The sequence below is a fragment of the Tripterygium wilfordii genome, chromosome 18 (assembly GCF_013401445.1).
Source record: "Tripterygium wilfordii isolate XIE 37 chromosome 18, ASM1340144v1, whole genome shotgun sequence".
NCBI lineage: Eukaryota > Viridiplantae > Streptophyta > Magnoliopsida > Celastrales > Celastraceae > Tripterygium > Tripterygium wilfordii.
In genome coordinates, this window is record NC_052249.1 from 9693841 (window position 1) to 9718855 (window position 25015).

The following is a 25015-nucleotide window of genomic DNA, read 5'->3' on the forward strand; positions in this document are numbered from 1 at the left end:
TCTAAATGTTAAAATATAAGGTAAAAGAGAATACGTGGATCTGGGTCTCCATCTAATTTTCCGGATTCATCACCTAAGAACATACCCATTGAAAAAAAAACCCAACTATGGTCTTTAAAATATAAATTATAAATTATAAATTATAAAACTGTTTTTTTAGGTAAGGCATTAGTGTTACAAAGCAATGGGTGGAAGAACGCTAACAATTATAGAACTGTCTACTGTTCATGATTGAAGACCTGACTTCTAAAAAAATTGGTAGGACTATATGTGAGAGTAAAGCATTGACAAATTGAATAATTCACTAGACTGAGTCTTTCCTATTAATGGAGGCCTAGCTTAGGGGGCATGACGTGAACCCTCTACTGTAGAACTATATAAAAGATTGAAATGAATCCATATATGTTTCATCCGAATTTAGACAAATACTAAACATCTTTGAGTCGAGACACGTTATGGGTCGGTAGGTTCTAATAAAAATTATTGTATGATATTGGACAAGCGGCTTACTATCAAGTATCAATTGCTGGACAAGGTTTTACTATCAAATGTTTATCCTATTATCAGCCCCAAGTGGATAACCTTAAATACATGTATCTATATCTCATATTCTCAAGCTTTCCGCACACAATTTTAGAAGATAAGGTCGAGTGGAAACAGAGGAGTTGTGTCGTTATAGACTATATGAAGTACTTACCAAACTGTTTCAAGGGCAAAAGAATTAAGCTGTATGGAAGATTAATGGCCCATCTTGCCTTTTGCACAATATAAAAGTCATCACACATTGATTAATATTGGAAGCAAAGCTTGGAACTTGGAAGTTTTCTTGAAAATGATGATGGGTCTGAGGTGGCCATGCTTCTTGCTGAGGGTGAGAAGAAAAGAGGGGAGGACTTCAAATTGAGGGAAGCTGTAAATCAAGCCTGATTTCTGGCTTCTTTTCTTAGTTTACAACTTCATATCCTTGGGGAATCCTCTCGGTGCATTTCTTTTCTCAGGTCACCTGGCACTGGCAGAGTATATATATGACATTGAGGCACCAAAGCAGCATATGTTAAGGAGTGGCGAATCTCTCTTGGAAGATCAAAACTAGGGCATAATAAAACAATATTATGGGAACAACATGAAGAATTCTCGAAATATAAAAGAACAAAAACAGAACTAATTACCCAGTAAAATAGGCAAATTCACATATTGCATACAAACACATACAGGGATGTCCGGACACCCAGGACAAGTGTCCGGACACCTACTTTGTAAATCAAGAGTGTCTTCGAGGTGGACCTTCAGTTGAGAAACTGTCCGGACACATGTCGATAATCTGCAATTCGCCCAATAAATATAAATAGGATTTTACCCTAACTTTGCATATACCTAGAGAGTCGATTTAAATTACACTATTTGTGAATGAGAGGGCTTAATCTTGTTGTATGGCGTTGATTTCTCTTTTATATCTCTTCTTCAACGTAGTGCAAAAGATTTCTACCGTTCATAAACGTAAGCTTCAAGCCAAAGCACGTAAATCTCGTGTCCATTTACTTCTTACTTTATTTACTTGCTTATTTGGTATTTGGATGCTTGATTGATCAACTTAGTTGGTGCTATTGTGTGAGTTATTGTTGATTTTAGCATAACATCACCATCATATATTCCAACTTGAACGTAATAGATCAGGAAATTTAAAGAAAAAAGAAAAAAAAAAGGCTCATGCTTTTCAAGTGGGCTTTATGTCCCTAAAAAGTGTAGCCCAAAGTGAATCAGGATCACTGTAGTCTCTTACCATTCTCAATTTCTCTCCTTCAGTTCAAATGGGCTTAGACTTCTTCTATCTAGGGGCCCAGAAATCATTTGGCTTCTATTACTGTCCATGAAAGGCATGAAGTTTCGTTGCTTTCTTGGATCAGGAGTCCCATAGAATTGTGGGCTTGTACGTGTGTACACAAACACAAACTTCTGTTGCAACTGATTCACATCCAAAGGCCCAGATACCTTAACGCTTCTGTTGGTGGCCATTAACTTCTTCTCTTGAATTCTTCCATTAATAGGCCCAGCTTTTGCTACAATTCCTGCTTGCACAATTGCCTTCTCTACCACCACCTCCTCTTCACCCTCCTCCGGCACTGCTTGAATCATCAACTCCTTGTGAAAACCCCACCTGTTGATACACTTCTTGGTCATGTTCATTGCCCAAACAAGCTTCGACAGCCCGACGATTCGGCCCGGCCCAATTTCCTTCTTGGCAAGCTTGAGAATTTCTAGTCTATGCTCAGCTACTGAAATTCCCATACTATGGAGGAACTCATGGTTGAAGTAGGGCAAATCCTCGGATTCGAGCTCGTCCCGAGCAAACGCAAGGCCATATTCATAGACTAGCGGAGGCTCAAGAGTAGTTTTGGACAGCCAAGAGAACCAGTCCACGGCTTTGGTGGTGTGAATTGGGTATGTTACATTGCACACGAAATTTGAGGTGGTGATGTTATGTAATGTCATGGTCTTGGCTAAGGTGGTTCTAAAGACTAAATATGTACGTATATAATGTAGTGGATAAGAAGGTGAAGAGCAATTAATTGTGAAATTTGGACGGTAGTTGAGATTGAAAGTGAGTTTGCAGCAAAAATGTGGAGTTTTAGAGCTGATGAACTTACTGTCCTTGCGTCCATATTTAGGGGATGGTTGGATGGGCCAAGATAAAAGTGTACGAATCCACCAAATTGTGCCATTTTTACCAGAGTTATGGTAGGCATTGATAAATATCCAACCATTGTTTACCTTTACTACCTCTTAAGGTACTGCTTGGCGGTTGGGTTCGGAGGATTCGGCTCTAACCCTCCCCCCCCCCCTCGACAACCCTTTTCTAAACCTTCAACAAAGGGTTCGGCTGGGTTCAGACATATAAGAACAGCAGAGACAGAGATGACGATGGATTTCATCCATCAAAGTTAAAGTTTTGCAACGGCAATATGTCAATTTATATGAGAACAAATAATGAGCCAACGGCTCTTTTGATGTAGACTAAAAATAGTATACTATTGTGTTTGAATAATATGACTGGATGATGGACAAGGGCTGACAATATTAGGCCCAGATAATAAGAATGATATCAGTCAACTATGATGAACTTGATTAAGGCCAACTTGTGTGACCCAATGAATAAACTTAATGTGCCCATTACTCTTGATGAGGCAAACACGATTTCATCTTCAAGAAGAAGACAAAGACAACGATTAGGGTAAGGCTAGGGCCGAGCATCGGGCCGGTCCGACATTTTCAGGCCCAACCCCTGTATTGATCATCGGGTTTCGGGCCAGGCTTGATTGGAAAAATACAGCCCAAGCCCAGGCCGGGCCCATAAAACTCTGGCCGGGCATGGGCCTTGACTAATTTTTTTGGTTGTTTTAAATATAGTGTTAATACATGCAGAACATATACACACACATACCATATATATATATACACAAACACCGACATATATATATACATATACATGCAGAAGGGATAGAGAAAAGTTGAAATAATACATATATATACATATACATGCATAAGGGATAGATATATATGTGTGCTATGTAGATATATGTATATATATGTGTGTGATATGTGTGTACATGCAGAACATATATACACATGCAAAACTGATTAAAAAAAAAATATACACATGCAGTCATGCAGAACATATACACATATATATATATGCAGAACATTGATCGGGCCAAAATTGGCCTGAGGCGTCGGGCTGAGCCCAACCCCAGAAATGGAGCCCAAGCCCGATAAAATTTCGGACCGGGGCGGGCCTAGCCCGCTGGCGAAATGGTGATCACTAGGTAACGCGCGAGCTGAATCTATGGTGAACAAGATATGTCACGAGTACCGATCCTTTCACCCGTCGCAAGGGGAAGGAGTTTGATCAAGCAGATTAGCTTGGAAAGTAGGTGTCGTAGACTTCAAGCAGAAAGAGGCTTTGTGATGCAAATAGGGCGCACACACCCAAGAGGGTTTTCGGGCCTGGGCTCAAGCAAGTCCAGTGACAAGGAATATGCCTAACTCATCACTAGAAAATGAATAATTATCCACCCTTAATAAACAAGATTTGGAGTCCATGATTTACCGATGTGGGACATCGTCCGTGCATCACTTTGTCGATAAAATCTCCTGGCTGTTCTTCAATTCGAAGGTGAGCCACTATGATCTTGCCTTGTTCTATTTTCTCACAGTGCCCAGTCAAACAAATTCAAATTGATCATGTCCCTAGCATACTAAACATTCATCCCAAGCAAGCACCACTATTCTAAATAAGCAAAAAATTGCAAGCACCACTAAATAAACGAAAAACTGCAACAAATATGAGCGTGACGAACTCTCGTCAAATGCCTCATTACACTAGTCTAGTCGACAACGAACTATTACAGAAGTAGTTTTTGTCTCTCTTTAGATGAGTAGCAGATGAAGAAACTAAGTAGCAATCAAGACTAATCCGAATTTGAGGTATGATGAACCGAAAACATGATAATCAAACGCAAGTTATCTGTATTCAATTAGATGTGAAGTATGGAGAAGTACATTTGGCAAGGGAGCTTATAAAAAAAAAAAAAAAAAACATTTGGCAAGAGAAAGTGGGAAACCGACTGCTACTGACTTAGAGCATCCACATCAGATTACCTAAATATGAATCTGTCTGTAAAATAGGGAAAGATTATAGAGATTTTGTCAAAATAGAGCTCTGCATCAGATTAACTAGAGGTTCCCTATTTTACAGAATATGAACAGTAGTTCCCTACATCTAGAGAACCACTATTCACTTCCCTAAACATAAAATAACATTTTTTATTACTTTACTTTCTCCTCTCTCCTCTCTCCTCATTTTTTCCCTCCTCTCTCTCTTCACTCCTCTCTTTCTCACTCCTCTCTCTCTCCTCACTCTTTCTCTCTCCTCACTTTTTCTCTCTCTCCTCACTCCTTTCTTTCCCTCTCTTCTTTCTCTCTCATCTATTTCTCTCTCCTCTCCTCACATTTTGACTCATTTCTCTCTCTTCTTTCTCTCTCCTCACTTTCTCTCTCTCTCTCTCTCTTCTTTCTCTCTCTTCTTTCTCACTCCTCACTCTCTCCTCTCTCTCTCCTCACTCCTTTCTTTCTCTCTCTTCTTTCTCTCTCATCACTCATCTCTTTCTCTCTCCTCTCCTCACTTTTTTCACTCCTTTCTCTCTCCTCACTTTTTCTCTCTCTTCTTTCTCTCTCCTCAATTTTTTCTCTAATTTTTAATAACATTAATTTATTATTTTAATTAATATATTGTTTTAAATGTAATTAATTTATTATTTTAAATAGAAGTAATTTATATGAATAGAATAAATAAAGGAAAGAGAAATAAATATTATTTTAATGCAATAGAGAATACGATAGGTAATCTGATGCAGTGTTGATTGGATAGGGAATATGTAAAATAGGGGAAAGTGACATTTTATCTGTATTTTAGGGAATCTGTAAAGAGAAACTGATGCAGATGCTCTTATAATGATGTAGGACACTTTTCGTATTATTTACTTAATTATTAGGAATTTTTATTATTATGTTATTAAGAGTTTTATTTTTAATTCTTAATAGGAACTCTAGTCAGATTAGTATTTCTAATTTTATTATTAGTACTTTTTGGTAATTTCATATCAATTAGGGTTTAATTTTATAGTTTTAATATTTATATGGTAGTAAGCCGTCAGGTTAAGTTATCTTTGAATATTTGAAATAAAATAAGTCCACGTTATTTTGAGGTTTTTCTCAATTTTCTTGGTAGATTCTAAGTTACGTTGGCTTAGTCGTAAACTAATAAATCGATCCGTATTACCGCACCGCGTCAATATATATATGTGTGTATGTGTTTAGCCTTGTAAATTGATATATCTATGCTGATTACTTACTGAATATTTATACATGTTTCCTTCACTTAATCATCAAAGTGAACACCAACGTTGATCAAGAGTGAGTACGTACGCTATCTGTTTGAAGTTATGGTTCATGGAAGTAACTAAAATAATAGAAGAATGAGTGAAAGTATTGTAAAATACTCGGGGGTTGATTGAGAATTCATGATCTCAATGCCAAGGATGTGACAAGAGCCATTTGAGGACGTGACTTAAAAACATTTGCGGTCAAGTTAATTCATTCAAAGAAATTAAAGAAGGATTGGCCATTGGGGGACCATAACAAGTCATGATCTCGGACTCAGTTTTCTTTAATTGTGACTTGTGAGGGTTGATTTTTTAAGCAAGGCTTTTTGTCAGTGATATATATATAATTTTCCACACATTGAATTACAGCGTGGTTCTCTTACGCGGGATCCCTTATTTCAGCAAAGTGCGGGACACACGCTTTTGACCCTTCGATTTATCAAACGGTGATATTGATGAAACCCAATTTAACCCACGTGACCCGCTTTTCTCACAGATGACCCATTTCGTCCATTTCGTACGCGATTCTATCCTCCTGTGCAAATCAGCCGTGGATTCTTGCGATTCTTTGCGATTAACCAGTCGTCGATCTTTGCGATCCCCAGCCAAGCAATATCCCCAAAATTTCTCATGTCACCATGCCGATTTTCTATGAGATTCTTTGAGAAATCTTCTCTTTACGATTTGCCTTGCTGGGTTTTGATGGAGCTGTGTAGACGATAGGGGATCTTGTGCTTATGCGATCCCATCGCCCTTACATTGCCTTGGCTCAATCATGATTTGGCTTTTGTCGTTGTTTTCCTTGTTGGATCATTCGCAGACTTAATAGCTGAAACTGATAAACCAATGAACAGAGGGTCTATTGTGGGTTATTATCCATCCTGAATCGGAGCAATCGGAGAGTGTTGTTTTTGTAGTTTTACAATGTTAAGACGTCATTGGTTTGCTGGTAAACTAATTAACAGATGGAAGCAAAAAGAGTTCCCTCTGTTTGATTTTCTAGGTTATGTTCTTGTTAGTTTTCTTGCCTTCATCTATAGTGCTCTATACATTTCAATATTCAATGAAGTTGGACCCAATCTCAACTTAGTGCAAGAACATTCTACATGAAAAATGTAGTTGAAGCGTAGCATCGAAACAAGAAGTATGACAAATGGGCAGCACCCCCTTGGTGCAAGAATTAATATAGACTCATTTTACTGATATCCAAGAGAAGGTTTATGCCTTAGCTTGCTTGAACTAGCATTATCAAACCACCAGTACAGGAATTTAAAACCATTCAAAAATCATGGTAGTGATTCAACAAGCTAACACATATATGCTGAGCTCATAAACTCATTGTTCATAAACTTACATTTGTAATTGGTAACAATCTCAGATTCCAAAAATAGATAGATGAAGTTCATGAAAAAAATCACACAGAACACCATCCACTATAAACTAATCTAACAGGAAGACATATCTCCCAGAAACAAGCCAAAGCACAATACAAATAGCAACCAATTAGTCCACAGTTCAGCAATCAAGCTAAGGCAGAGTGTCATCCACAATTTGCGACTGAGATGCCCTGTAAAATGTAAACACAATTCAGAAAAACATATAAGCTCATTGTTCAGTGAAGGACAAAAACAAAAAATACTTACACATTGTTCAGTGAAGGACAATTCCTCTTGTCATGTCCCGTTAGTCCGCACCCATGACAATGTCTATTCTTCGTCAATGCCATTTCTTTACCCCCCTTAACCTCTTTCCACAACCTTTTGCCCTAACTTTGTTAGGCTCATTGTAAATAGCATCTGAAGGACCAACACTTGGTGTAGATTGTCTTCCATCATTTATGCTCATGGACTTTATCATGCTGTGAAGAGACGCAAAAGTATCTTTTGCCAACTCACAAGTCTCGTGGCTCATCAAAGCATCATCAATTATATTCGACGCAAGTTTATGTAAGGCCATGTGGTTCACAACTAAAGAATCATCACAACTATCCTTCCCACCACCACCTCCAACACTAAATGAACTTAGTGATTTTGCAGCCTTGGTCCATCTACGTAATAGATAAACACTAGACAATGGTTGTTGCAACTAAAACCTACTGAAGGTAGCCAATATATGCCGACAAAGAATTCCAAAAGACTCGAATTTTTTGCAACTGCAACTCACATAATTGATGGATTTATCTTCAATGACTTTTCTTACGCGTCCATCAACAATCTCAGCCCGACTAACAATATACATGCACTTATCTCCTACCTCTTGGTCCATTGCTACTATATAAGCCATGCTTTGGTACAATTCATCTTGAAATTTATAAAATATACTCTGTGTGTATATCTCACTCATCTTTTTCTCTATTGGCCATGTAGTCTTCATGATAGGCTGATCATTGATGTCTTTATGATCACGACATAACTCCTGATGTCGTTGGTGTTTAAGTGCCCTTGAAAATCTAACCACAAAAATCCATCAATGTGTTTTTCTTTGACACATAATGCTTGAAAAATGAATGACAACTTTCTGCTCTTTGGCTACTGGACATGCCTAGTAATTACAATAAAGAACAAACAATAATCAAGTTAAAACAAATAATACATTTTCTAGCTAATAAAATAAGGTAATTAGTGAAAAGGAAAACAACATACCCGCAGAGAATGTGTCGTTAACATAAGCAGGAATCCATTTGAACCGAATATCATACAACCCTTTTAACCACTCATTGTCAGACATGCCACTTTGCTCTATCACCCTGGACCATTCAACTTCAAAATTCTCTGGACTCTCAGAATCCCATATGCATTTCTGAAATTGGGTGCATTGTTCTTTCCATTTGACTGCATCTAGTTTCTCTGAGAACTTGCTGAGGATATGCCACATACAGTATCTGTGTATGGTGTTTGGGAGTAACTCAGCAATGGCTCTACTCATAGCAGGATCCTAATCAGTGATAATCATTTTTGGAGCACCTGCTGACATGGCTGTCAATAACTGGTGCAAGAGCCATAAGAATGATTCTGTTGTTTCATCACTTAAGAAGGCACATGCTAAGAGTGTACCCTGACCATGATGATTCACTCCCACAAATGGTGCAAATATCAACCCGTAACGGTTAGTGCTATAATTTGTATCAAAAACCAGTACATCACCAAATGCATTATATGCTCTTCTACATATATGATCAGCCCAAAAACAATGAGTAATCTTGCTATCATCATCCATTTTGATTGAGAATTTTTGTTTTATTTTCCTCCTTTTCAGCCTGAAAATACTCAAACAACATCTGAGCATCATGTCCAGCATAAAACTTTACCTCATCTCTTTGAGCATTGTTAAAATCTTTCTCAATGCAGCCTATATTTTCTATACCTCCTGATTGTATCTCAAAAATACTTATTTGTTTATGTATGGGAAAATCTGCATCAACAAATTGTTGTTTCAATGCCTTTTTGGCATTTGACATAGAACGATGAGACCTTAACATATGCACCTTTCTTGGTGTTGTAAGGATATGATTATGGATCTCATTAAATTGCGAAACAACAAAAACACATGCACCTTTCTTCACAACAGTCATCTTTGCCTTACAACCTTCTCGTGTTAACCCACGTTTCCTACTACAATTGGCTTTGGATCTTTCTTCATGCCGAATCCCTTCTTTGAAACAAACAAATTCTTTTCTTATAATTTCATTGCATTTGTTTCTCTTACTAGAATAATTTCTAACACTAAAACCAGCCAACCTAGCATATTCATTGTAATATTTTTGGGATTCGTCTAATGACTCAAACACTTGTCCAATTTTAGGAATTTTTTCAAACACTACTTGAGGCACATATGCCAATTCATTAGATGACGAAGAACCCAAATCTCTTTGCGGTATAGTATGAAATTCAGAATCCATGACAAATGTATTCATGCTTACAATTGCAGAAAGAAATTATACCAACAATGCTTTGCTTTTGTGAATCTGTCAGCACTTTGTTGTGTCTACCTTGCTTCTATCAGCACTGTGTTGTGATTGCCTTGCTTCTATCAGCACTGCGTTGTGACTGCCTTGCTTCTGTCAGTCTGAATTAGCGTCAGTCCCCTACTCGTTGGCCTCCGTCGTTGGAAGCACAGATTTCTCAAAGAATCAAAGAATCTCATAGAAAATCGGCATGGTGACATGAGAAATTTTGGGGATATTGCTTGGCTGGGGATCGCAAAGATCGACGACTGGTTAATCGCAAAGAATCGCAAGAATCCACGGCTGATTTGCACAGGAGGATAGAATCGCGTACGAAATGGACGAAATGGGTCATCTGTGAGAAAAGCGGGTCACGTGGGTTAAATTGGGTTTCATCAATATCACCGTTTGATAAATCGAAGGGTCAAAAGCGTGTGTCCCGCACTTTGCTGAAATAAGGGATCCCGCGTAAGAGAACCACACATTGAATTACACATGTTGGATATATGACCAATTGATTTTGGCTTAAAAAATGACCATAACAAGTCATGATGAACTACATTTATTTAGATGTTGATGAATATATGTAATATATAGTCTATTTTCTTATATAAGTGACGGTTTTTGTCCATTGCATATAAAATTTCCACACATTGAATTTTGAGAGATTTAGATTAATTGGTTTTTGTTTGTATACAAGAGGTCTAGTGAATTATAAATGATGATTTGGACCCAAGTACAGACTTGCCCAAACCACATAAACCAGTCCAAGTAAATGACAAAAAGACCAAGACCAAGTAAATGCATGACAGCAAATTAAGGGGTTGATGCTTGATGACAACGATGATAATGGTCAGTGTTAGGAAGAGTTATTATAATTTTCAGCCTATACACAACATCAATATTGTCCGATTCTTGAATGATAAAACGGGCACGCGTTGTTGATGGTGATAGTTAGGAACTGAAATTAATTATATATGTTAACATTGTTGTAAATCCAACACCCCCAACAATCAACTATATTGTCTGCTTTGGCTTGTTCGGTTTTTGTGGATACATCGGAAAAAACTCATTTAACTAAAAAAAATGCCTAGTTGATGTTAAGGGGTGAACTTATCCCTTATTTAGGGGAATGTCCTCATATCTTTTATCGATGTGGGACTTCTTACAAGAGTCCCCATTATTAAATGAAGTTGAGCATTATATGCTAACATACACACATATATAGGAATTCACCTATGAGATCTTAAAATGAGGCTCTAATTTTTAGGATTCAAATCGAAAAAATATATTTATATTTTGATTAGTTTTACCAACTCAACAATATATGCATCCAATTTTCTTATTGGAACTTTCTTTATCAATCATCGTAGTCTTTCACAGTAACGATATATTGGGCATATTTGGCCTCACCACGCTATTTCTCTGTCACTGTGATGGCATCTTTTGAGCCAAAGTCAAGACGTGCAGCGTCAAGGTTGTTTTCGTCAGTGTCATATTTTCCACAATTGGTACCCTATATATGAATATGAGAGTTACCAATTTATGTTTGTGGAAAATCTGACCAATTATTGTTTCCCATTGGATACCAGCTGTCCGAAAATGTAGCTGTCTGGACAACTATCTTCAACAAGTTTTGGTGAAGACTCTGCTTTGATGTACGGCTTAAGGTGTCCGGACAACAAGTTTTGAGTGTCCAGACACTTAAGGCTCTCCAATTTATGTGAAACCTCTATCTTGATTTGTGAAGGAAGTGTCCGGACGGCACATGTGATCTCCGGACACTTGATGACTTGAAAACGTTTTCTTCAGCTCCAAGAGTATCCATTTCAATCAATTAAACTCGGTTTTCTGCAAAACCAATGAAATACAACTATAAAGGTAAAACTAACTAAATTAAGTATAAATACATCAATTAAATATTAAAACATCCTAATTAAATATCAATCAATTACATACAGGTGTCAAAAGACCCCACGCCCCCACGCAGGAGGCACAAATCAAGCCCACGCAGGGACAAACTATCATCAAGCCCACGTAGGGGCAAACTATCAAGCCCACGCATGGGCAGACGAAGCCCACACATCTCCTTATAAATATTCGGAGGAGGTGAGACTAAAACCCTTGACCTCAGTCAGGGACATACAAAGTTATTGCCACTCAACCAATGACTCATTTGCGGCTCCACTGCAAAGACTGAAAACATATTTCCAAGATTTTTTTTATAAATTACGGGCGTCAAGGCGTGTATAGAAGCATAATCCATATATCCTGCCAGCTGCATCCAAATTTTTTTTTCCTACCACCAATTGTGGAAAATATAACAATTTTCTTTATCAATCATCGTAGTCATAGGTCCCACCAATTGTGCAATTATTGTACATTGAATCAAAAGAAGTTAGAGCTCATACCTTAAGTCATGTGGTTCAAAATAATCAGATAATAATAAAAATGGGGAAAAAAGTAGTTCAATTACAATTCTTTTAACTTAAAATATAACAATATAATATGTTTAAAAATATTTAAATGGAAAAAATCAACAGTAATTTTTCAGAGCTATATTAATCTGAATATAATATCAATATTTAATTTCATTTTGCTACATGTCGCTTTATTACATTAATAATAAATTTTAAAAAATTAATTCATTTAGAATTACTTTTCTCTAATCATAATAAAAAATATCATTGATAATAAATAAATTATAATTCTACCTATTAATAATAATAAAGAAAAATAAAAATTGAAGTTTTAGCAAATACTGTGCATAGAATTTTTTTAAATATTATATTATAATAATAGAGCAATTTAAATCTTCGAATTCTACCACACGCTAATAACTAAAATTAGTATTTGTTCATAAAAAAGTCTAATAATTAAGTTATAGTCAAGTTAATACCCAATGACCAACTAGCCTAGATGGTAACTTGGATACTCACTTTCCCAAATTAAAGATGTTACGGGTTAAAGTAGAGGAGACGAAAGAGTATGAATGCTCGTAGAGGTACCCCAAAGTGGATAAACCGTATGGACTCGGGAGGTATTGAGTTCGATTCTCATTCGGAACAATGCCATAGAGGTACCACAGAGCGGACAATACCGTATGGACTTACGAGGTCTTGAGTTCGATTCGCATTGGAAACAATGCTCGTACATAGAGGTACCCCAGAGCGAAAAATACCTGGATGCAAAAATGCATCCTCAACTTGTGTTTTAATCACTTGGATGATAGTCTAGTTGATGAATCTCTCTGAGGCCAAATCTTACGGACTTGGGAGGTCTTGAGTTCGATCCTCACTGGGAGCAATATCTCTGTATCCACACGCTGGGATTTGACTCAACTTACTCTGTTGTCAGGTGAGAAACTTCTGTGTGCGCGGGTTTGACGACCCGATTTTAGACCTATATTGGATGTTGAAAGGGCAAGCCCTTATGGTATTGTTATCTGTTACCAAAAAAAAAATTATAATCAACTTAATCTTATCATATATATGTTAATATAGTCCAAATATAATTATTATACAAATTAGATACATTTTTTTTTTGATAAAAATTTCACTTAGATCCTTAACCCTGGTAGTTAGAATTAATTACTAGTGTTAATGATCTTGTTCATACATTACTAGGGTTGATGATCTTAATCGCACCTGATGTAAGAATCAAAATTGGAATTTGAAACATTGTTGCTCAAACCTTAATTTTTTCAATTACTTGTTTTTTTAAAAGGAGTTTATTTTTTTTCAATTATTAACTGGCTGGTGATTAAGTTAAGATTTACAAGGAGTGAGACTAATCATCGACAAATTAAGCAAGTTGATGACAAGGCGATGCTGATAATGGTCAGTGTTGGCAACTCCGATCCATTGTTGTCATTACCATTAAATCAAGTTGACATTAGGGATTGAGCCAAAATGATTTTTCAATTGATGTTTTGCTTGACCCAAAAAATGGAGAAAATAAATATATAAATGTGGTAGATTCTCGATGATGTTCTCATAAATTCATGTAGCCGACTCAAAATTTTTTTGGGACAGAGGCTCGGTTGATGATGATGTTTTGGGTGACCCCAAGTCAAGATGTCCCAAAACCTGCAAGTTGTAACCTAAGCATGATCTCCTAATTAACATCTATATGTCTATATATATATATATATCCATGTAGAAGCAATTCTCTACGCAAAACAAATATGAAGAATATGGAGTGTTGGATAAGAGTGGTGGTAAGTATGTGGGTGTTGCTAAATGGGTTGGGTTGGACTCATGGGTGTGTGGACCAAGAGAGGGAGGCTCTCTTACAACTGAAACCTTTCTTTTATACCTTAAATTGGCCAGAGAGTAGTAATTCTTCAGAATGTTGTGAGTGGGAAAGGGTGGAGTGCAATGCAACTACTGGAAGAGTAACCAAGCTCTCTCTTTCTACTATAGCAAGGGAGACATGGCATCTCAATGTGTCTTATTTTCTTCCCTTTGAACAACTCACAAGTCTCGACTTGAGCGGCAATTATGTGCAGGGTCGTGAGGGGAATCAAGGTTCCTCAATTATTTTTCAAAACTCTTTTTATATTACATATTGATCAGTATATGTATATACTAATTAGAGTTTTTTGAGAGTGCTACTGGACTGTTTGCAGGATTTGAAATATTGTGGTCGAGGTTGAGGAAGCTGGAGGTCCTTGACTTACGTGCGAATAATTTCAATGAGAGCATTATATCGTCTTTGAGTGGGTTTGCTTCTCTCAAGTCTCTTTATCTAAATGAAAATAAAATGGGAACAACCTCAGATACAACCGGTACGCTCGAGAATATATATATATATATATTTTATGGAGTTATTTCATGCAAATATATATACTATATTCAAATTCAATGAACAAAAAAATTGCAGGTTTTGAAAGTCTGTGGAAGTTAAGGAACTTAGAGCTTCTTGATTTGAGCATTAACTACTATAACAACAGCATCTTGTCATCCTTACGTGGTCTTTCTTCTTTAAAAGATTTAAATCTTGCAAAGAACCAATTAAGTGGAACAATTAATGCCCAAGGTATGCATGTATGTGTGTGTGTGTGTATGTATTCACTCATTCATAAGCAATTCATTATTTGTGTTTTCTTGACGTATTATCTCTCAATCAATATGTGTAGCATTTCAATCAACTTTTTTTGGGCAGATTTAAATAATATCCTCAACTTGAAGAGGTTGGATATGCATTTAAATGAGATTACAGGCTTTGAATCATTTAAAGGTAACTATTCATAATGATAGTCCAAAAAAAAAAGAATAATAATAATTCCAAATTCCTCTACATATTAATTAATTGTCTACAGGTGATCTGGAGTTCCTTGATTTGATGGGAAATCGCTTCAATAATAGTGTTTTTGCATCCCTCAATGGACTTTCACATTTGAAATCTCTAAATTTGTCCAAAAATCAATTGACAGGATCAATACACCTTGAAGGTAAATAGAAATCTTATTAATACATGTATTTATGATTCCATGTTTCTTTTGAATAAAATTCCTTTGTTTTTTGAAAAGGTCGAACGACCGGATATATATATTCATGTACTCACCTCGTGAATAAAAACTCCTTTTTAATTACTTGATAATACACTATTGTCTGCTTGGTTGATTAAACTCATTTAGAGTTGGCAAGTTTGAGTAACTTGGAGGAGCTAACCATTAGCGACAACAGTAACATCGAAGAGATTATGGGACCTGAAGGTATTACTATTATATGAAAATGATCATAAATTTGGCTATATCTTCTATTGATTTGTTATTAATTTGTGGAAATTTTATTTTTGAATTGTAGACAAAACAACCTTAAACAAGTTAAAGGTGCTTGGTCTGGCATTTCTCCAAACCAATGGTAAAGGCAGTGTGCTAAAATCACTAGGGCCATTATCAGCTCTTAAGACGATTGATCTTCGAGGAAATATTTTGAATGAAACAAATACGTTTGAAGGTATGAAAATATGAATTATATAGCTAGACATTATTTATGATGTAGATTTTTCTATGAAATGCTTTTGGATGTGTACTGAATTAACATGCATTCTGTAGAGTTGTTTAATTTGAGTACGCTGGAAAATCTGTTTCTGGATGAATCTATCATCCACAAAGATTTTCTCCAAAATCATGTTGCGGCTTGCACTTCTCTCAAGGTTCTTCATTTGAGTCGTTGTGGTCTCAAAGGCACCCTACCCAATCGAGGTAAAAAATCTCTCATCAACTGTGTGTGTATATATATAATCATGATAGTAACAAATGATGATTCAATTGCAGGGTGGTGTGAGTTAAAAAACTTGGAGGAGCTTGATCTTGGTGACAATGAATTTGAAGGAGCACTTCCATCATGTATGGCAAACATGTCATCTCTTCACACTTTGCGTCTCACTCGCAATCAATTCACTGGAAATCTTGCTTCCGGTCCTATACCCAAACTCAAGTCTATCGAATCTCTCTTACTCGGATATAATCACTTTCAAGTATCCCTCGAGTCATTCGCAAACCACACAAGCCTAAAAAATCTCATGGCCAATGATAACGAATTGATTGAAGAAGTTGCCTCTTATTCTTGGACTCCAAAATTACAACTAGAGGTATTGAGTTTGTCACATTGCATACCAAAAACTCCAAAGGCAAGTTCCCTCAACTTCTTATACCATCAATTCAACTTGGGATATCTTGATCTTTCTGGTTCAAAGTTTGGTGGAGCATTCCCCAGTTGGTTGTTTGAGAACAACACAAGATTAGAACAGATTTACTTGGGGGATAACTCATTCGTGGGCTCATTTCAATTGCCATTACATCCTAATCTAAATGTGTCTGTGATAGATGTATCCTACAACAAGTTAGGGGGTCACATTCCGTCAAACTTATCCTTTATTTTTCCAAACCTATTGCTTTTCAATATATCTATGAATTCCTTTCAAGGTATCATCCCTCCAAGTTTGGGAGACATAAATTCCTTGGAATTTATGGATTTATCAAACAATCAACTTTCGGGAGAAATAAAAGAGCAATTTGCTAACACTCCGTTGCAGCTCATCAAACTCTCGAACAACAATTTTTCTGGTCGCATTCCTGACTTGTTTGACCCTATTCGTTTGCACTTTTTATTGTTGGGTGGCAATAACTTTGTCGGGGAGATACCTGATCTCTCATCATTCATATATTTGATGACATTGGATATCAGCAGTAACTCTCTGTCAGGCATGCTTCCGAGTTGGATAGCCAATATGTCAGATTTGCGCATAATATCCCTGTCTGGCAATCAATTTGAGGGTTCTATTCCGTTAGAATTCTGCAAACTTTATGAGCTTCAATTCTTGGGTCTTTCTAGTAATGATTTATCTGGCTCTATACCACCTTGTTTCAGTGAATTGACAAATTTAGAGTATGTCCTTTTGAGTAGAAACAAGTTCGGAGGCCCCATTCCACATGCTTTAATTAATGTTACTGGTTTGCGCAATCTAGATCTTGGAGGTAACAACTTCAGCGGAACAATACCAAATTGGATTGGTAACTTCTCTAGTTTGACTATTCTTCTTTTGCAAGCTAATAATCTCCATGGCAATATTCCCATTGAGTTATGCCAATTGAAACAGTTAAACATATTGGCTCTTTCCTCGAATAATTTGTCTGGACGCTTACATGCTTGCTTAAGTAATTTGTCGTCGATAACACCGAGTCGCGTCTCTATTCAAGCATATTTGAAGATTTCTTATATCAACTCTCTTCCCAATTTCGAAGACTCTACTTCTGATTTTGGTCATCTCATTTTTCCTATACAAGAAGCTTTGGAGTTAGCAACAAAGGGCAACTCACTTTCTTACATAGGATTCAATCTTGATCACATGTATGCAATCGATCTCTCTTGCAATCGATTCTTTGGAGAAATTCCCCCTGAATTCGGAAATTTGAGCAATGTGAGAGCCTTAAATTTGTCTCACAACAATCTAAGTGGGTCAATCCCTGCATCGTTTTCGAAACTGAAGCAGTTAGAAAGTTTAGATCTTTCTTATAATGACCTGAGTGGTCAAATTCCCCCTCAGTTGACCGAGATATACACTTTGGCAGTGTTTAGCGTAGCACATAATGATTTATCAGGTCCAGTTCCTGATTTCAAAGCTCAATTCGGGACATTCAACGAAAGTTGTTACGAGGGAAATCCTCTTCTTTGTGGACCTCCAATGAACAACAGTTGTGATGAGACTCATTTTGCCCCACCACCTTTGAAAGAAGAAAGCGAGGATGATGGGTTCATGGACATGACTTTTTTTTGGGTGACCTTTGTGGTGACTTATACCGTGGCACTATTTGGTGTAGCATCAGTCTTGTACATAAATTCAAATTGGCGACATGCATGGTTTTACCGCATTGATGTATGCTTCCATACTTGCTACTACTTTCTGTTGGACAGGTTCCAATAAGTTGTAAACATATAGAATAAGTTGGTTTACACCATCTTTTGACAATATTGAACTTTAGTAGCTAGTATGTGTTCCTTGCAAGCAGAGATCAATACTTAATGCAAATAAACCTATATGCCTTCTTAATTGGTTGTCTGGTGATGGTGAAATCGATTTAGGTTCGATCCAAAACAAGTTTCTTTCGATGATGGTAATTGCGACAATTGTCAGCGCAACTTTTCTTCAAAAAATTGCTAACCGAGAAGCTTTAGATCCGCACAGCATCACCGACGAAGAGAGTATCCGCCCAACAATTGACCACCTTCTCTTGTTTCGTTAACTTGTTTGTGAGGATTTTGATCACATTCATTGCCCAGAATAGCTAGATAGAGTTGTTAGAAAACTGTTGTGTCAATCATGCACCCAATAAGCGGAGAAAGAATGCACATTTCAGGCATCAATTGCTATATATATATATAAGGAATTCTTCTATATAAACCAAAAAGTGCGGACAAACTTCGTGGACAAAAATCCAAATATTGCAATAAAGCATCCGTCACATCTATGATTGAAAAACAAATCCACAAAGTTGATTCACACTTTTGGTTCATATAAGAAAATTTATGTGTATATATATATATATAATTAAAGGAAAACTTGAGAAGGGGCAATAGATAGATTAATTGTTACGACGACTCAAAAACAGAAATTTGTATTATCAGAATGAAAACGAATACAGAAAGTGCACACCTGCCAATTTACAAATTGCATCTTCCCACATTTTAGTCTTACACCAGGCATACTCAATACTTTTGTCTTCAAAACAGTGCCAGAAATTTCAAAGCAACCCGTCACCTCCAGTTATGGATCAGAGACATATTCCATTTGAAGGAAAATATGACATTCGCTCCGTCCACATACACATTCACACGCACAGGAGAGAACTATCTATTACTTCTATCTTATTGTTTTCAAGGATAACTAATTACTAGTTGAAGCCATAACCAAAACTAATAATTACTTGAAGAAAAGAGAACAGGCCACCATGTGGGCGGTTCGGGGACACTGGCCGGTGTTAGACGGATGGGCAGGCCCGCCCAACCAAGACAGCGGGCCACCATGTGGGTCGTGTCAAGATGGGCCGGCCCACATTACACCTCTAACTAGTAGAAAGAAACAGATTGTGAAAAATGGCCTGGTGCAATGCAGGCTCTGATATCATCAAGAATTGCCTTGCATCCATGTTTGTGTTACCATGCAGTCACAATGGTTGGCAAGAACATGTGGTGCCGAGTGTTACAAGAACTCTTGGCTTAACTGACATGAACAGGCATGTGGTACTAAGATACAGACCAAATAACTTCAAAGAAAGAGCAAGTCAGCATCATACTAGCTTATGTTGATATCCAAATAAACAAGGGATAATTCAAAAAAAGATAAAAAGAAGTCCTTAAATTTTACACTAATACCAACTGAACTGATCTGTATACTCAAGAAAAATTGGTCTGCTCTGAGAAGCGTAGCTTTACCTCATGGGGTTAGCCTTCAGTAACGCTCAAAGAGTCAAAAGTTCAAATCTGAAAGCAGAAGAAAACTAGAAAAGAATGCACAGAAATGAAAGTGATTGAATTAAGGATAACATACAGCAGTTTTACAGAAACCAAAAGCCTCTTATCTTGAAGAAACATAAACCTATCCACTTGTACGACGAGATTCTTTTCCACCGAGGGTTTGTATAATAGCTTCAAGGAGTTTAATCTCATTGTCGCGCTTTGAGATTTCTTCTTGCTTCGTACGCAACTCTTCCATGTGTAGTTCAAATACCTCTGCAATCCATAAAAGATGTTTGACAAAAGTTGCATGCAATTTATAGCCTTATAACTACAGATGAGGCACAACCTAAACAATATGGATAAAGTGCTAACCGAGGCTATGTGGTTGTATGTGTTTACCATGTGTGTCAATTTTGTTTCCGTATAGGAGCTTTCCCAGAAAATTACCAGTGAAACTCGGGCCAGTAAGGAAAGTAGGAGACATTAGCAAAAAAGATAAAACACTTGAGAATAATTTTATTTTCAAGATAAAGCTCGCAGAAGGTAATGCCACAGTTCCCATTCAAATTCCAGTGTAGTAAACAGTGGATACACTCAATAAAGGCCCAAAAATTCAATTTTGAATCCGAGAGATCGAGACCGTTATACAACTCTAAAAATTCAAGTTCAGAGATTTTAGAAAATGAAATCCTTGAAGACCAGTTGATGCTTCATCACTAATAACTTTTTAAAATCATCCAGAAATACAGCACCTTTCTTTTTCTTTGAATGGTTGAAAACTATCGAAAAGCACGGCAAGGGTGCAACAGGATTACAAGGAGGCTACATTGAGTGCCTGGAGACCACTAAACCAATTATCAATAAAACTATCAAAGGAAGTCTCCCTTGAGATGAAGATTACCCTGTTCCTTTCCATCCAGATCAGCCCTATAAGGCTATACCTATGATAGGCATGGTTATCAACTTAATAAACTTTTGCTTGGCCTGATCTTTTAAAAATAAAATTCCAAGCAATCATCTCTCTGTCAACAAAGAGACTACAAAGCCTTGTACAAGAAATGCAGGAACTGGCGAACTGCAAAATTTTGCACTGAGACTATCAGTTCCTCTTCTAGTTGAGATTCTATAAAGGCTTTAGCAAGACTTCAATAAATCTTAATAGAGATTCTAGAAATTTTTTAGCAAGAATTCAATATATATTGATCTAATGATCAAAATAACTACAAATAAAAAAAAAGGCAAGTAATTGCTCACGGCGCTGATTATAGTATCTTAAAAAGCCAAATTCTCTACTGTAGGGGTTTTCTTTTTCCCTTTTTTCATTGATATTGCTGACCAATACAAATCCCAACTCCCAAATACTTATACTATCATTTTACCCATAAGTAGCCTTGAAATTCTTTATCCATAATTCCTTTTAAGTTTCAGGAATAAATATGTTCGCAATGTAAAGAGTCCTCTTATCTTTCCAAGTTTCTGTGACCCTCTGGTAATTTAATTATTTAAGAAGAGAAAAAAAAGGGGAGAACTAGGATGGTACATACTTGTGGTGTTCTCAAGTTCTTTTGTGACTTCTTGTGCACGTAATTCAGCAGCTTTTTGTGCAGCCTCCGCCTGTCTCTTTTCTGCACGAGCACGTGCAGCAGCGCTAATTGCAGCATCAAGTTCTCTTTCCAAAGTCTCTACCCTTTGTTCAAGAACCTGGAAACAGTATATCACCTTCAATATTGAAATTCTTTTGCACTTCCCTCAACATTCTACATATAAAAGCAGGCAGCAACAAGAATGAACAGAGCTCATACTATCACAGATTTCCATATGAGACAGCCAATAAACGATTACTAATTAACTAATTGTACAAATCCATAATGAAATAATACGAATTTCATATTGCATAAATCTGCCATATGCCTTTCCAAGAGTCAAGATCTTCTATACATCTTATTATTCAAAAAAAGGATCTGTTTTAATTGTACTTCACACTCTACTTTTATGTACCTAATGCCACATGCTAAGATGAAAAATGTTTACAATATGAATCCAGGAGAATGTTGAAGCAGATACAGGGTAACAGAAGGATAGATAAGATTCGAAATGGTAACTTCCAATTCTTGCTAGATATAGGTTTACCTGAAGATATGACAAAGGAAAATTGTCTATGATGGCCAGGACATATAATATGTAGGAATGCAAATGTCTCTATGCAAAGAGCTAAGAAAATGTAAGGATGACGTTTTAAGAAAAAGGAGTGTAGTTCAAGAGGTCACCGATGGGAGTAATAAGAAATGGGTGGGATACAAATGATTACAGAAGATGTAGCTTTAGCTTGGTCAACCGACACCAAATATTTTGGTTCAAAGCTTGTTGTTGGTGCATTACTAGTGGACCTGCTTCTATTCTCAGTGTCAAAGTTAGAGAAATCATGTTTTCTCATCAAAAATTGATTTTCTTCTCCCTACAACCAAAATCTATTAGAGAGCTCATAACCAATACAAGCTTTAATTCTTCACTAGAAAAGCTGTCCCTGAAGTTATAACTTAAAGTACAATTATCTGGGTTGAGAGGCAAAATAATCCACTGGAAAACATCAAATAGATTTTGACCAAGGATTCATGGAGCCGACTCCAAATACTTGTGATCAATGTTATAGAAGTTAGAGAAATCACGTCTTCTCATTACTAACAAAATTTATTTTCTTCACCCTACTACGAAAATCTTTAGAGAGCTCATAACCAATACAACCTCCTATGCTTCATTAGAAAATTTGTCCCTGAAATTATTGTTTAAAGTACACATAATCTGACATCGAAACTATGTAGACAATTTTCTCCATTCAACAAGCTTGCAACTTCGTATGTCAAGGTTTCCGAGTTCCAGCTAAAATCATATGTAATACATCAGTATTTAGAAAAGAAAATGTGAGCCCAAGGTAGAAGACTCCTGCAACTATGGGGACAGGAGTGAGGAGGGTAGATGGTTATCACCTTTCACATTATGAAGATGTTATTCTCCTTCCAACTAGCACTTTTAGACTTTAATAGTATATAACATCATTTTGTAGATATTCTAGAGGTATCAGATATGTGGATGATTCTCATGATCTCATCTCCGACTAGGAGCTCTAATTAATACTCAGAAGCTATCACTTTTCTATTCAATCCTTCATACTCTCAACAGGGAAAATTATCTGTTATGCATTCTGCTCATCAAAACTTGATTCAAATGGTTCTCGATGGATGGTGTTATTTTCCATTTTAAAATTAGAACCACTGTTTGCATAAAGGACCTCACTATCTCTTCAACTATCTTAAGGTGCATAAAATTTTGAAGGGAAAAAATGAAGAGAGCAAAATTTTAAATTGGACAAGTGCTATAATTTAGCAATCATGTAACTTAATAGACACTGCATTTATACGTTTCCATCTCCTAGACTCGCATAAGATATATTGGCATAAGCGAGCAGAACAAATTGAAAGCAAAGAAAACAACCTTGCTGTGACATTATCGAGCAGTAAGAACCATCAAGATATCTGGCCATTACCCACTAGTCAATCCATGCTTGCCCAGCAAAAACTAAACAATATTCACTTGACAATTGACATACACAATTCAAAATAGTCTATGAGAAGAACTTCTACAAATTTTACTCAATCCCACATACAATTAAATGATCAGAAACCCTCAACCCCTCTTGATCTCACTCATCTTAAAACATCATTGATGCCAGTTAACCAAGAGAAGCAACATATCTCAGTATTAAAATAAGTAAACTCCAATTAAAATCTTGATGACGAATAACCCAATCAATGAAAAGCAACAAATTACTCAATTATCAATTCCCTTGACAGTTATGTCACGTTGAAGTCGATCACTTCATATGAAGAAGATGACGCCATACATATCGCCACTATGCGAATTCTAACACTATCACCACAATTGCACTAAAATAGACAAAATTTAACGAATCGACAACATAAAATGGAGAAGGGAGACGAAAACAAAGAAGTTACCTTAATGTTTCGAGCTTGCTCAGCAGTGAGAGAGGCCTTGGAGAAGGTCTCTTCGTCGACAAAGACTGCTTTCTTGAGTAGTAGTTTTTGGAGCGAATCGAGATTGGAAGCCATCTCTGTCAAATTGACTATCGCTCCGCTCCATCTCTCCTCGCTTCCTTTTCCCTTCTCTTTGTCCTCCATTGCTGCCCTTTCACGGCTCTTTCACTTGAATAACTGGACTGGTGTTCGTCGTTGACCTGGAGCTGGAGATAGATGAGCCAGCAAAAGAACGCAACAGCGACCACGAAACTGTAAAAAAGTTACGAATTTGGGAATGACCTGTGTGAGATTTGGATCGTGGGTGAGTATTGGGATTTCACGTCTAATTCTAAAGGGGAAATCAGACAAAACGACAACCGTAATAACAAATGTTATTAATCGACTAAAATACCCCTCAGCAAATGTACTGGATTATGTTTAATGGCCCAACAAAAATTAATACTGAGTTTCACCTCTATTACATAAAAATCAAGTCACATCTTTTAATATAGCAAAATCAGTAAAATACGTCTCCCAATACAGTCACATCAGTAAAACACAAATTTATACACATTATATTTTCCCACCCAACATAGAGACCAACAATATTACATGTCTCTATATTGTTCACAACAAAACTACATAAAAACACAAAATCTCAATACAACCACATCAACAAAACACAAAATCCCATACATTTTTTTTGGCCCAGCAAAATTTTACCATTGTGTTTGCTCTTAAAACATACATTATCCTTTGTCGTCTCATGCGCGTGTACGTATATCCTTCCCCGCAACGATAATTTTATGTAACCATTACCCCCCTCATTCTAGTCTACACAGTTGATTATGTAGCCAACACTTCTGTAACCGTCGACTTCAATAATTCTTCCATCGATCTCTTTCTTCGTGTGATTCTCCTCCTTCTTCCTTCAGTTGCAACAAAGATTGACGCCTTTTCTTCTTCTTCTTCCTCTGCGGATCTCTTTCGTCGATCTTTTTCCTCTAAATCTTTATTCTTCAATCAAATCTACGTGTTTACAAAGAGAAAATATGAAACCGGATATGTTGATATTATATATGTTTGGATATGTTGATATCATATAGGTTTAAATGAAATTTCTGTGTCCCAACTCCC

The 25015-nt window shown here is 36.7% G+C and overlaps 4 protein-coding genes across 5 annotated transcripts; 1 reads left to right on the forward strand and 3 right to left on the reverse strand.

Moving 5' to 3' along the window:
* Nucleotides 1-8369: 8369 nt before the first annotated feature.
* LOC119983807 (protein FAR-RED IMPAIRED RESPONSE 1-like) lies at nucleotides 8370-8831 on the reverse strand. Its single transcript, XM_038827534.1, has 2 exons — nucleotides 8582-8831; nucleotides 8370-8480 (listed from the first exon to the last, which is right to left on the reverse strand). The coding sequence occupies exons 1-2, from the start codon at nucleotides 8811-8813 to the stop codon at nucleotides 8389-8391; spliced, it is 324 nt and encodes a 107-aa protein (XP_038683462.1). The 5' UTR covers nucleotides 8814-8831; the 3' UTR covers nucleotides 8370-8388.
* A 42-nt stretch (nucleotides 8832-8873) lies between these two features.
* LOC119983454 (protein FAR1-RELATED SEQUENCE 5-like) lies at nucleotides 8874-9852 on the reverse strand. Its single transcript, XM_038827130.1, has 2 exons — nucleotides 9206-9852; nucleotides 8874-9102 (listed from the first exon to the last, which is right to left on the reverse strand). Exons 1-2 carry the CDS (start codon nucleotides 9850-9852, stop codon nucleotides 8874-8876), a joined length of 876 nt encoding a protein of 291 aa, XP_038683058.1.
* A 4210-nt stretch (nucleotides 9853-14062) lies between these two features.
* On the forward strand, nucleotides 14063-18611 carry LOC119983912 (receptor-like protein 14). The gene is made up of 9 exons (XM_038827650.1): nucleotides 14063-14411; nucleotides 14513-14671; nucleotides 14767-14922; nucleotides 15049-15123; nucleotides 15206-15337; nucleotides 15524-15601; nucleotides 15693-15845; nucleotides 15944-16093; nucleotides 16166-18611. Exons 1-9 carry the CDS (start codon nucleotides 14069-14071, stop codon nucleotides 18313-18315), a joined length of 3396 nt encoding a protein of 1131 aa, XP_038683578.1. The 5' UTR covers nucleotides 14063-14068; the 3' UTR covers nucleotides 18316-18611.
* A 1108-nt stretch (nucleotides 18612-19719) lies between these two features.
* LOC119983901 lies at nucleotides 19720-24180 on the reverse strand. Of its 2 annotated transcripts, XM_038827639.1 has the most exons (4): nucleotides 23858-24180; nucleotides 21392-21548; nucleotides 20220-20282; nucleotides 19720-20120 (listed from the first exon to the last, which is right to left on the reverse strand). In XM_038827639.1, the coding sequence occupies exons 1-4, from the start codon at nucleotides 24038-24040 to the stop codon at nucleotides 19987-19989; spliced, it is 537 nt and encodes a 178-aa protein (XP_038683567.1). In that variant the 5' UTR covers nucleotides 24041-24180; the 3' UTR covers nucleotides 19720-19986. The 2 variants fall into 2 exon arrangements, with proteins under 2 accessions (XP_038683567.1, XP_038683568.1); XM_038827640.1 differs by lacking the exon at nucleotides 20220-20282 and having other exon boundaries at nucleotides 23858-24170.
* Nucleotides 24181-25015: the final 835 nt, after the last annotated feature.

What these genes read in the sequence shown, in the direction of transcription:
- LOC119983454 (XM_038827130.1), bottom strand. Translation starts at nt 9,852, where the DNA reads ATGAATACATTTGTCATGGATTCTGAATTTCATACTATACCGCAAAGA. An exon ending in GATGCTCAGATGTTGTTTGA is followed by an intron (nt 9,103 to 9,205) that starts GTATTTTCAGGC and finishes TCATATATGTAG; the next exon opens with AAGAGCATATAATGCATTTG.
- LOC119983912 (XM_038827650.1), top strand. Translation starts at nt 14,069, where the DNA reads ATGAAGAATATGGAGTGTTGGATAAGAGTGGTGGTAAGTATGTGGGTG. An exon ending in AGGATCAATACACCTTGAAG is followed by an intron (nt 15,338 to 15,523) that starts GTAAATAGAAAT and finishes AAACTCATTTAG; the next exon opens with AGTTGGCAAGTTTGAGTAAC. An exon ending in AGGCACCCTACCCAATCGAG is followed by an intron (nt 16,094 to 16,165) that starts GTAAAAAATCTC and finishes ATTCAATTGCAG; the next exon opens with GGTGGTGTGAGTTAAAAAAC.
- LOC119983807 (XM_038827534.1), bottom strand. Translation starts at nt 8,813, where the DNA reads ATGTGGCATATCCTCAGCAAGTTCTCAGAGAAACTAGATGCAGTCAAA. An exon ending in TAACGACACATTCTCTGCGG is followed by an intron (nt 8,481 to 8,581) that starts GTATGTTGTTTT and finishes TGTAATTACTAG; the next exon opens with GCATGTCCAGTAGCCAAAGA.
- LOC119983901 (XM_038827639.1), bottom strand. Translation starts at nt 24,040, where the DNA reads ATGGAGGACAAAGAGAAGGGAAAAGGAAGCGAGGAGAGATGGAGCGGA. An exon ending in AGCAAGCTCGAAACATTAAG is followed by an intron (nt 21,549 to 23,857) that starts GTAACTTCTTTG and finishes TACTGTTTCCAG; the next exon opens with GTTCTTGAACAAAGGGTAGA. An exon ending in AGAACTTGAGAACACCACAA is followed by an intron (nt 20,283 to 21,391) that starts GTATGTACCATC and finishes GTAATTTTCTGG; the next exon opens with GAAAGCTCCTATACGGAAAC.